Consider the following 12,804-nt stretch of genomic DNA (forward strand, 5'->3'; position numbering starts at 1 on the left):
ATAGCATTTTGGAAGTAGATCTTTAGCCTCTCTTCTCATCTTTGAAATTTTCATTGATCCTAGATGTGATCTCTAAATTGAATTGATGGCTTATTATTTTCTTCCTACTCATAGAAGGGATTGTCAAGTTTTGGCCCACGTCTGATTGGTTTCGAGCATGTTGTCTTAGCTTGGAGCTGTTGCTTTTCCCAGAGTTGTTGCTCCTTCTCTCAGAGGCTTCCTTCTGTGACCTGTTGTGTCCAACAGTGACCTGTCATTCCTGAAAAAAAAATGTGCTGGAGAAGGAACTACAGAAGTTGGTTAGTTTGATGTGTGATGGAGAGTGTGTACCATCCATACACTTATTAGATATTGGAGATCTTCTAAGAATGAACTAAATTAAGGCTTAAAAGGAATACTTAAGCTTGTTTACATGACCTAAGCCATCTAGATCCATTGAAGTTTAAAGTCACTTGATGCAATTTCCAGAGTTACCCTTCATATTAGGGAAAATAAGTTCTCAGGCACTTACGGGATCCTTTCTCTTGTCCACCTTTATTTTTAACCACCATTACCATTTTCTCTGTGAGAGGCTCACTCAGATTGTACTTCACTCTCTCAGATTTTTGAGGCTTGCGCCAAGTGTTGTTGGATAGCCCTTGGAGCCTCAGAACATAATGGGCATTGTGCTTACAGGAGTGCACTGACTCTGTGTGTTCCCAAGTCACTTGGACCAGCTCATAGGCTGTATTTGCCAAGTTGACCCTCTTCCCTAAGTTATGGAATTGATGATATGAGTTTAAGGGGCTAACACTCTTTCCAATTGAATCTTTGGATAAAACCTCTACCCTTACTCCTCAATGCTGTTTTCTGCCTGTTGAAGGGTAGGTGTGTATTTTGGGAGAGTTGGATCTAAGTGACCTCCAAGATATTTTAAGCTTGAAATTTCAGGTTAGTTCTTCCAGAAACTTTTTCATGCAGCCAGCTGATTTGAGAGCAAACAGCAACTTTTGGAAGTTTGGGCTGATTTGCACCTGCTGCTATGGGGGACCTGTAGATTTTAGCAAAAATTTACAGAGCACAGTGGTCTTGCATATTCATGCTGCTTGGTAGTTATAAAAGAAAAAATGTCATATGCCAGGCAGATTTGGAACCTAAAGTGTTCTGGTGGTATGTTTATTTTAGAAGTATTTGTGCCTATATTTGTCATGGTGAAGTCTTTGTAAAAAATGCTCTAGGGTCTAACTCCTTACAGTCTAACAGAATATTCTGAGCTCAGAGTTCTGCTGGTTAGTTTATAGTAACAAATATAATGGAAAAATATATGTCATGGTAGTACAAACTCAAGGTAAACAATTCAGTATCTTCATAACCTGAAAATAAGTTGTTTCTTCTAGGAGAAAAAAAAGGTTTCTTATTCTTCGTACTTAACATTGCTTATTTAATATCATGGTATCTACCATTCTGTAACTTCAAAAAAAATCTTCTGGCCACGTGTAGATTGTCTCAGATACAACTTTCTTTAAAAAAATAAAGTAAGAATTATTTTCAAGTTTTTGGAAAGATCTAATTTTAGCCATCAGAATTCTGCTGGTAACCATATACCAGGTTCCTTAAAGGAAGAGATAGTGGCAACTTTCTTAGATCTGTTCCTATAACTCTAATACAATAAAATCTATATATTCTCCAGGTCCAGATATACTCTCTTGTGACTACTGATTTTATATCAGGAGGGCCATCATCTCCAGCATGGGTGGCTGTTTAACAACATTACCGAACAACACAAAAACCCACACTCCTTTATGACGTGAGAACATTACATAGTAGACATGAAGATGAGCCTACATTACTAGAATGCTTCCATGTGCATTCACACTTTTTTTCCTGCATGAGAGCAAAGGGAGCTCTCCTGTGATATGAACTTCTCTCTGATGTAAAACAAAGGAAGTGAAGGCTATAGTGGGACTGTTTATACAGCTCTATAGATAAGAATGTGGCCTTTGGAAGTGTGTCTCTGAGGATGAGTAGTTAGTTTAAGAGTATCCACTTCTTCACTGGTAGTCCTGGAAATCTTGGTGCTGATCTTCAAAAAGTTTTGGTCCAGAAACGAAGGGCAAATGCAAGAAATGTCAGATTATAACTGGGTCACTTATCTTTGTAGGTACAACCACGATCGAATAGAAAGGGGAGGTAGTGTATTGAGTTCATGTTTATTTTTCAATGCTTTTATGGACTAAAACTAAACCGTTTTCATATGGACTACACTCTAAAAAGGTCCTGGGCTCATGGACATGCATGGAGAGCCACTACATAAATACCTTTTCTCTAAAGCTCTGCTTATCGTTCTGTGAGATATCGAAGTTGATTGTGAGACTCATTTCTGATGTCTGGTGAGGTTCCATGAGTCAGTTAGTTTACTTGTGTGTTTGCTATAGAATATAAAGTGTCATCAAAATGTGACTTGTTTTTCCCATAGATTTACTTATTAGGTTTGGGATTTTTGTTTTATTTGCTGGAAAGATTTACCACTTTAGATTTTCAGGGCTAATAGAAATGAGCTGTATTAACATGATACTGTATTATCTTCTGTGTAGAAGGGGCCCCTCTTTGTCTTTTCTGCGGGGTTTGGAGTCCTTTCTCTTTAGCCCTATTTGGTTCTTGTGTTAACGTAAGATCATCATCTTGCACTTTAAAATCAATCTCTTTGTAGTATTCAGATTTAAAGTTGCCTTGTTTGCTTCTATTCCAACACAGTGCATCCAGTGGGAGAGAGAGAGGACTTATGTGTTCCTCCATCTATCCTATTTGTTGTATTTATAGACCGTTGTATTAAGATTTCCTCAGGACTTCCTTTGTTTTAAGTTAATCACACTTCTCAGGAAGTTGTGACTAGTTTCATTTCAGCAGAAGGACCAACTAACTTGTCATGGTGCTTTGCTTCATTTCAAACAAAAAGAGCCTTAGGAATACAAAAGGTAGGGGAGGTGGTATTTATAAACACACAGGATGCTTTTTGCCTGGTTTACCAGATGGTCCAGCTTGTCAGAGCTATCAGAATCACAAGAACAGAGAAAATGTTCACTTCTGCAGAATAAAGCTCTCCATGTAAACTTAGAAGATACTCAAAAAATGGATAGCAAAGTTTTGTCTTTATTTTGACATAGTTTTCATTAAAGGTGTAAAATCCTTTGTGGTCACTTTGTTATATTTCCCTTCCCTTGGCCCTTTTTAAATTGGGTAGTTGGGTTTTTTTGGGGGGGGGAGGGTCAGTTCTTAATCTTAGTTGAATCAGGCTGGTTGATGGAATGAAGGAATTTTTCACCTATAAATTTGGATTGACTGGAACAAGTAAACCCAACTAAAACAGACATCCAAAATGCTGTCTCTAAGAACTGCTTTATGCCATTAGGAATTTCAGAATAGATCTTTTATATTTAGGAGAAATTTCAGAACTTTTTCAGTCCCCAATAGAAGTAATATAATGTCTGTGGGGAAAAATATGGCTCAGGGTGAACTTGAGAACTTAGGTTTTTTTTTTGTTTTGTTTTGTTTTTGACCAAACAAGAAGATGAGGCTAAGCCAAAATGATGTGATATAACATCCAAATTTATGGGTAAAGATTACCAGAAATTCTTAAATGCACATACTTTATAATCATAACCATATACTTTTTACTGTGGAAAGGAGGTGATGGGGTATTAATCTTTTTATTCTTGAGTCCAAACTGACTCTAACATGTTGAATATTAAAATACTTCACAAGTTAATAATAAACCATTTGTAAAGTGTTTATAAAACTTTGTATCATGTGTTGGTACACCTTACCAAGTTTTTTCTGGCATGTATTCCATTCTAACTTCTGTAAAATTTCTATTGTTGCTGTAAATATTATAAAGAATATTTATCCCGTGGTAACCTTAATTATCAGCATGAAAATGGTTAATTTTTACTGAGCACAATGTATTTTTGAATGGACCTTCCAAAAATACGTCTTTAATAAAATGCAGATTTTGCACTAGAAAAACAATGTTGTCCCGATTGCTGTAACTCCAAAGCCTGGCAAGCCATTAGCATTGAATTCCTCCTTATGAAAACATGTGGCTTATTTTTATTTCTTCCTTAAAAAGTAGTTCATTTGAATTCTAGCCATTATGACAAAGGAAAATGTTCCCTCGAAGGGAAAATCAATTCAAGGGACAGAAATTAATCTCAGTGAAAACAAAAAATCTGATATTAGTAGTATTTTTCTTCATTTTCAAAACACCTCCCTACCCCGGAGACTTGAGGACATTTGGCAAACTTTAAGTTGCCAAATATAAATATGATATGAATATGACAGGCTTGAAAATTAGTAAGTACTCAAGCATCTGAGGCACCCACTGATTTGAATTAACTAGAAAAGGTACCAGCCCAATGCCATGCTAATATCAGACCTCTCCTGTGAGTCTGAGTTCCTGAGAACTTCATAGATGAGGGAAAGGTACCCCAGCGCAGTTCTGCTTCTCAGGACCTATGCTTTCTTCTCACCTTAAGGACTTGCAGTTTGTTGCTTCTGCCCTCACTTAGGTGAAGTAGGAGGGCCAGGTGAAGATGAGTGGTGGCTTAGGGTAAGTTTGTGCCTGGTTTTTTTTTGTTCATCGAAATAGCAGAATGGACACTGACCCCCTTTAATAATACAAAACAAATAACATTATAGTCTAAACCCAATTCACCATAATACCCTCAACCCCAATTCTCAGTATTAAAGATAATGGGTATATAGGTTTGAGAGATGAAAGAAGTTAATTCAGAATAACTCCTGTTCAGTTTTGAAGACAAAATTATACAAAATAGTTCACTGAGTCTAATGTAGGACATAGGCAATTACAATAGCTCTCCATGAAGTATAATTTGGTGTGTGTAACATGTTAGACATTTATATAATAGTTTAATCTATATTAATTTATACTGGCAGCACATGTTAAACAAAACCACAGATTTTCCTCTTTGCTTTACACAAAGGTGTGTGCAAAGGTTTCCATGATGAGATTTCTAGCATAGAAACAAGGGTAACTTAGCACATAGCTGAGAGGTAAGAATGAAGGAAGTAACAAATCAGAAAGGAAATGGTGTTGACTTAAATAGTGACTTTGGATTAAATTGCAGCTATTAGCACCGTCACCTCAAATTTCTGTAATACCTTTTCTTCTCAGATGCTTAAAGGATTTCACATTCTCTCATTCTGTTCTAAAAATGGAGGTGACAGACTATTGTTTGAGAATATTTTGCTAAAAAACAAGCTACTAACTGTTCTGGAAATGTGACAAAAGTGGAACTTGAAACTCTGGGAAAGAATAGGATGGGAAGGTTAATGAACAATGGGAACTACGGCTAAAATAATAGTCCTCCTTTCTTTTCTTCCCCATTTATTTCTCTAAAACTTCATTACCCTAGCAAACTGTCCCTGCTTGGTTTGCAGCAACTTAAAGCCTCACTTCAAGTTTCACAGGATTTAGGACCCTAAACAGCGTTGTGCTAATTAAATGCATCTCTATTCGATATGTAAAAACACGTGCATAGGAAAATCTGAAATAGCAATGATAGAAGCCCTCCTGCTTTAGAATTTGCATAGACTTTATTGGGAAGGCACAGGAGCACAATGAATGTGACATTTTTCTTGTAATAGCTAAAACTTTTTTTTTGTAAATTTAGATTTGGGATCATATTAGTGTTCCTAAAAATGAAAGGAAACATGCTAAACTAAGATAAAGAGATGAATTTTTAAAAAAGTAATTGTTTAAAATGAAGAGCTTCTACGACAAAGAAGATGGAAAGAATTAGAAATTAAAATCGTAGGTATATTTCTTGTAATAGCTATATGTTCATATGCACATACATGTACATTATATTTCAGTACTCCAGTTACTTAAAAGTATGTGTTTTGGTTATATTTTAAAATTAATCTTATGATTGTGTTGTATTTGGATAAGCTAATGTGCCATCATAAATTACTTATAGAAAAAAGGTTTTTAAAAATTTCAGTGCAATTTTCATTATTTACTATTAACTCCTCAAATAGCTTGGAATTTTAACTACAAATAATTACAGAACCAGGATCTTAGCAATGAAAGTAACCTTAGAGGCCTCCAGCTAAGGCAGAAAACAAACTCCATTCAGGTTCTGTGCGAACGTTTTCCCCTTGCACTCTCTTACCTGGTTTTTTTCTTCCTCACATGAAATTCTGAATTTGTCTCTGTGTCTGATGAAAAGCTTGCTCTGGTCATTCCTCCACAAGATGAAGGGAGTGGGTTAAATGATCTCTAAGACCTCCTTTCAGCCCTTAAAATAATACTTAGGATTCTGCATACTCAGGTCAGTCACATTGTCTGTGATGGTGCACATTTGTCCAGTTGTACTGAAGCCAGGGATGGATTTTAGCAGCCCTCATTAATGTCTCTGAAGACGTCACGACACCCAATTCAAATGGACAGCAGGGTAATTAGAAGACAGTTATAATAAATATAGGGAGGCTAGGCAGTGCAGTGAATAGAGTGCCAAGCCTAGAGTCAGAAAGAATCATCTTACTGAGTTCAAATCTGCCCTCAGACATTTACCAGCTATGTGACCCTGGGCATGCCAGTTAACCCTATTTGCCTCAGTTTTGTCATCTGTAAAATGAGCTGGAGAAGGAAAGAGTCAGATTTGACTGAAAAATGACTGAACAAAAATAACATAAGCTTAAAAACATTTTTAAAGTTACTAAGAAGTGGGTACGATGGTATAAGGAGAAGGTACCTGAGAGTGAAGGGTTAGTATGATCTTGTAGGAAAACCAAAAGCACTTGATTTGGAATCAGAGGACTTGGGTTCAAATCCCAACTCTATTTGCTAACTTGTATGACTTTCAACCTCTCTGGGCCTCATTCTTCTGATCTGTAAAATGAGGGCTTAGAGCAGGGATCTTTTTGGAGATCTGTTCTTGAAGTTTGGATTCACTTAAAGGGCCGCACTTGAGGACCTAGAGAGCCACATGTGGCCTCAAGGCTGCAGGTTCCCCACCCCTGGCTTAGAGACTCACTGGCTTCTGAAGTTCTTCTGGCTCTGTGATTTTATGATTGCAAGGTATTCATATTAGTTCCATGGGGTTAGACTTCTGAGGTTCCCTCTAGGTTTGTCCATTATACCCTGATCTTTTATCCTTTGGAAAAGACTGATGGGAGGGAGATGAATTAGTGTGAGTCAATGTGGCCAGAAGATCACCAAGTCCCTTCCCCTTATTCTGTAGACAAGGAAACTAAAGTCTAGAGCAAATAGGACTGGGATTGAAACCCTGATCTTCTAGTGAACTCCAAAACTAGTGTTTCCTTCTCATGTGCCAGGACTAGGAAAAGGCAGAACTCTATCCGGGACCAGTCCTAGGTAAAATTGTATAATTTTGAGAGAAAATACTTTCCAAGGGCAGTGCTCCCTTGAGAGGCATTATGGAATCATGGATAGGACGTTGGATTTAGTATTAAGAGGACCTGGATTCAAATCCTACCATAGACACTTACCTGGGCATACATATCTTCTGTGTCTCAGTTTCCTCATCTCTAAAATAAGGGGCTTAGACCTGATGGCCTCTGAGGCCTATGATCCTATGATCGTGGTCTCTGCATTCACCCCAAAGGCATACTGACTGTTCAGATGAGATCTGCCAGCTTCACAGGACATGTCACCCACGGTTGTTGCTATTGTTCAGTCACGCCCAACTCTTCGTGACCCCTTCGGGGGTTTTCTTGGCAAAGGCCCTGGAGTGATTTGCCATTTCCTTCTCCGGCTCATTTTACAAATGAGTTAACTGAGGCAAATGGGTTGAAGTGATTTGCCTGGCATCACACAGCCAGATTTGAACTCATGATGATGAGTGTTCCTGATTCCAGGCTTGGCAGTCTATCCATTGCGCCACCTAGCTGCCCAATCAAAGGTCATTTCAAGTTAAAATAGCCTATAAAAAGCTGCTTATTCCATGAGGGCAGGTAGTCCACCTTGAGCCAACATTTCGTTGTTGCTGGTGACTCAGTATGAGTCACCAGCCTAAAGAAAAGGTCTTCATTTCAGGTGTGTGCTGCTCCTCAGAGCCCAATTCTTCCTCTCATTTTCTGAACTGCAGCCCTCCCAGTACTTTGGGAGGTCCCTTTTGTCTCCAGAACTAAATACTACCCCCTAAGCTGAGCCACAGACTAGTGAGGTCCATGGTCTTGGAGTGATTCCCCGTGTATTAGAATGAAGAACTACTACCAGCATTGTGGTGCAAATTGGAATCTCAAATGAGAATGAGCCCTCATTTGATTTATCTCCACTCAGGAAAGCCAAGCAAAAGAACAATCAGATTCATTATAAGGATCCTGAGCCAAGAAACAGGGCCAAACCCTTTATTTCACAGAATTACAAGTAGGAATGTGCCATCATTTATTCACACACGTACCTATGCCATCTAATCATAATCACCACTCACCTAAAATGTCACTACATGCACTTTAAAACTTTAGATAGTTTTCGATTACAACTGAAGAAAAAGTAGTTGCCCTCAGTCGGTGGAAAACCATGAGACAGCTGGGAAGCTAACACCATAACCTGAACTGCAGGTTCACAACATTTGTGCTGGTTTTTAACTTGGTAGTTTATTAAAAGAAAGCCTACACCTTCAGGGTGACTTATGACCCCTCTGGCATTATACCTTTCCTCAGATTACTGTCCCCCAAGGAAAGATCTCAACAAATAAATTAATTGTTCATGTATCCTTTCCTCACGAAACTGGCTTTGGGGAAAGCGCCTTCCTCCCTATTTTAGTAGCTCCCAGTTGCAGGAGACAGGCGTCTTGTGAAATCTAAACCACTTGTAAAATGTTTCTTTTTTTTTTCAAGGTGGAAAGTTCAAAAGAAATTTAGGCCAGGGGTTTTGATATCTAAAGGCTTTGCAAAATTCAACACTTCTTCCTAACAGGGTACTATTCATTTTTCTTCTGAAAGACCATTTTTGATCTGTCTAATCCTATCCTACACTGCTTCTTTGCAATGCTAAACACATTTACTCATGCACTCCAACAGCTCCATCCTGATGGCGATCCGCACATGCCAGCCCAAGGGAATTAAACGGATATAACGGGAAACAATAGGAGGCCTTAAGAGATTCTGGACAGAAGATGTTCTGTCTGAGTTCCCGTAGAACACCTAAAACAAGGGAGGAGAAACCAAATGGATATTAGCTTACATAGCCACATCAAAGGAAAGGAAGAGTAGTTTGGGCCTGGACATGGCCTAAGTTTCTTTCTCTTCCTTCCAGGCAATTGGGGTTAAGTGACTTGCCCAGGGTCACACAGGTAGTTTCAAGTGTCTGAGGTCACATTTGAACTCAGGTCCTGACTCCAGGGCCGGTGCTCTATCCACTGTGCCACCTAGCTGCCCCTTGCCTGAATTTCTAAATGCTTGCTACAGAACTAGGTGTGAGGATCTTCGGTGTGTTTGAAGGATTACGGTAATGCCAAGGCCCAATCCTAGAAACCCTGCAAAGTTTTCTCTTGATGAAAGCACAGACATAGCAGGAATGCTTCTGAGAGTCACTGTGTTGAGACAGTCACAATGTTTCCTTAGGCTCCTTTTCTATTCTGTGTTTGGGTTTACCCTGCTTTTTTGCATGGTAAACAAGTTGCTTTACAGAGATCACTTTCTGGTCTGTGTCTGTGTACAAACTGTAACAAAAGTGGGCCCAGCCCCAAGAAAGTTGTTTTTATAGTTTGGGATCAAAAAGCTAAAGCTTTGCCCTGGCTTAGATGCAAATGGCAACTTGGAATCTTCATGAATCCCTGGGGCAGAGGGAAAAAAAAAAACAATACAGTGAAATATCTTAAGTGTTAGGTTTATTCAAATTCACACTACCCAAAGCTAGAGTTAGACCTTCCACACTGCAACTTTCTCCATTGCAGGTTTGGGGTTATGATATATCGCAGGTCAGCATAAGAAGTCAAATGGCAATATTTGGGGAGTTTTGCGAAAGCCACAGACATAAGACAGCCAGCAGATGACACAGAAAAAATTTAGAAACTCAGAAATGCATAAAATATATATATAGTATTGTAAACACCCCATAAAAGAAAAAAAAAACCAGACCTCTTTTCTGGTAGTGAGGGCCAAAAACTTTTCTGTGGATTTTCCAGATTGCAGGGGCACCATGCCCCTAACCCCCTCGATGTGGAAGAAGTAACAGTAATTGTATAAAATATAGTCACTACTTCCTCCTTCACATTCCCATAATGAGGTCACTTCAGGGAATTCATTACTTGTACTAATAGGACCTTGCTGTATGTGGAGGTAACAGTACAGGAATTACAAATAAGAGCTTTTCATTTTGACCTGAGAATATGTAGAAATGAACAAGTTGGAGTAGATATGTGAGAGTATTTCAGAGCAACCTTCCTCCTGAATTTTTTCTCAGATGGTCCAGTGTTGCAGGGAAGCCCCTTTTTCAGTTTGTGTCACCCTTATAAAACTTCTGAATCTGACCCAGGAATCATACACACGAACACAGAGGTTTTTGCTAGCTAATGACTGCCCTCTGCAACCTTTTTTGTGACAGTGTCACCTGATTAAAGTCTTCTGTCTCTGATATATAATTAATAACAGCTAATGTTGATTTCAGGCAGCCAATAAGTACTTATTATTTGCAAAGGGCTTTACATATGTTACCCCCTTTGATCCTCAACAAACCTCTGGGTTTGTTAATTAATTAATTGCTATTATCCCCATTTATTGATGAGGAAAACCAAGGGAAATGGAAGCTAAGTGACTTGCCCAGGGTCTCATGGCTAGTAAGTGTCTGGGGCAGAATTCAAACTCAGGTTATCTGACTTCAAGGTCGAGGATACCAGTTAGATATCTATTTGGTCCTGAGGCTATTTTGTCACCAGGATTAGGTTAATAATGAGTTGGTGTAGGCGCCTTTGGATTCCACAAGTCTGTACAATTCTCTACATAAAGAAATGTGCTAATCTATTAATGTCCTTAGGAACCTTGAGAGATTTTAAGTATGCTTCAAAACAGTGAAATTAGTCCAAAATAAATGCTGGATACACAGTGTTCAAATTTATTATATCATATTACCCTAATAATGGATCATGTTGCACGTAATTTCTTCAGAAATCACAAGATATCCATGTTAAAACACATGTGGGTGAGGTTGTGGCAAGAAGATTGGACAAAGCAAAGTGCTTAGTTAAGAGGCTACTGGTCAGCTCTGCTAGGTAGCTGTGCAATGTCAGGCCAAACCACTTAACTTTGTAGGACTTGGGTTTGCACAGTGCCTGGCATAGAGCTGGCATCTGTTGACTTTATTTGCTGATTCCAGATCATTTCTAAGATTCTTTCCAGCCCTAAAAAATCTATAAAATTAGCTTCTAATATGACATAATAACCAGACAGAAATTTATCCTAGTCATTTCTTCCAGATTCAAAAATCAGCAAAATATTCTGAAACTATAGCAGAATGATAGTGGGTACATACATCGTAACAGGTGCTGTTCATTCTGTTGAGAGTCTTTGCTTAAAATCTTCAAACAATAACAATATTTCAGACTATTAGAGCAAAGTATATTTTATGATTTGGAGAAATAACTCCCAGTTACAAATGCATTCTGAAATAATTTCATTTAACAGGCTTTTAAAATGACTTAAATCAAGATATTCCATATCTGGCTGAAGCAGCCAGGTGGCACAGTGGATAGAGTGCTGGGCTTAGAGTCAGGAAGATGAGTTCAAAATCTGGCCTGTGTGACCTGGGCAAGTCATTTAGTCCTGTTTGACTCTGTTTCCTCATCTGTAAAATGAGCTGGAGAAGGAAATGGCAAACCACTCCAGGATCTTTGCCAAGAAAACTCTGAACGGGGTCACAAGAGCCAGACACAACCCAATCATAAGCATAGGTTACCATGTGCCAGGCACTGTGCTAAAAGCTTTACAATTATTTTTTCATTTGATCCTCACAACCACCCTGGGAGGGAGATGCTTATCTTCCCATTTTACAGTTGGGGAAATTGAGTCAAAAAGAGGTTAAGTGACTTGCCTAGGGTCACACCAATAGTATGTGTCTGACGCTGAATTTGAACTCAGGTCTATCCTGAGGCTAGGAGGATCCCTTTTAAAAACTGTTGAAGGCATACTGAATCATGCTAATGGGCTAATAATATACATTAATCTTCAGAAGTACCATCAGTACAGATGGCACATGCCCAATCTGCTTCTATTATTTTCATGATTATGTCTATATTGTCCAAGCTTGAAGCTGAGAGTTAGGAATATATCAAATGAATCTGAAACTGTTCAAGTTCTGATGATTCAAGTGATGATACAATCATAGGACACCGTGGATAAATACCTCTTTTGTTGCTTAAACGAATTTCAGAAATTCCAAGCATATAATAACCGTCACTCACTCGATTGTTGCCAGTCTGATCCTTGTAGTAAACCCAGTTTGAGCCCTCATCGATCCGGTACTGTACACTGTATTTAGTCATCCACTCATCAGCATCACAGCGTCCCTGTGTGAGGATCCCTGAAATCACCCTGATCTCTTTCAAGTCTATCTGTAGCCACTGATTGCTGTCTTGATATTTGGAGAGCCATGCACACCTATGGAAAATATGGCAACCTCATTACTCCTGGAAGCTAGTCTAGAAGAATGTTATACAGCAAGCAAATAGTTTTATGAAAACACTCTATTAAAAAAAAGACCAAAAAAAACCTACTAGAAAGCAGATACTGAGTCAGAGACTTAGAAAGCTTTGAAGGAATTCAACTCTGCTTTTTAATTGGCAT

General features: G+C 38.6%; 1 protein-coding gene across 1 annotated transcript in view; it reads right to left on the reverse strand.

The window, feature by feature from the left end:
• Nucleotides 1-9,015: 9,015 nt before the first annotated feature.
• The window catches only part of RS1 (retinoschisin 1), a 39,196-nt gene continuing 35,407 nt past the window's right edge, over nt 9,016-12,804 (reverse strand). The window contains exons 8-9 of the mRNA XM_036744189.1: nt 12,423-12,618; nt 9,016-9,168 (exon numbers count right to left, since the gene is read on the reverse strand). Of these exons, the coding sequence (XP_036600084.1) occupies nt 9,016-9,168; nt 12,423-12,618 (349 nt within the window). The remainder of the gene's footprint in view (nt 9,169-12,422; nt 12,619-12,804) is intronic.

This window comes from Trichosurus vulpecula, chromosome 2 (genome assembly GCF_011100635.1).
Source record: "Trichosurus vulpecula isolate mTriVul1 chromosome 2, mTriVul1.pri, whole genome shotgun sequence".
In the NCBI taxonomy this organism is placed as follows: domain Eukaryota; kingdom Metazoa; phylum Chordata; class Mammalia; order Diprotodontia; family Phalangeridae; genus Trichosurus; species Trichosurus vulpecula.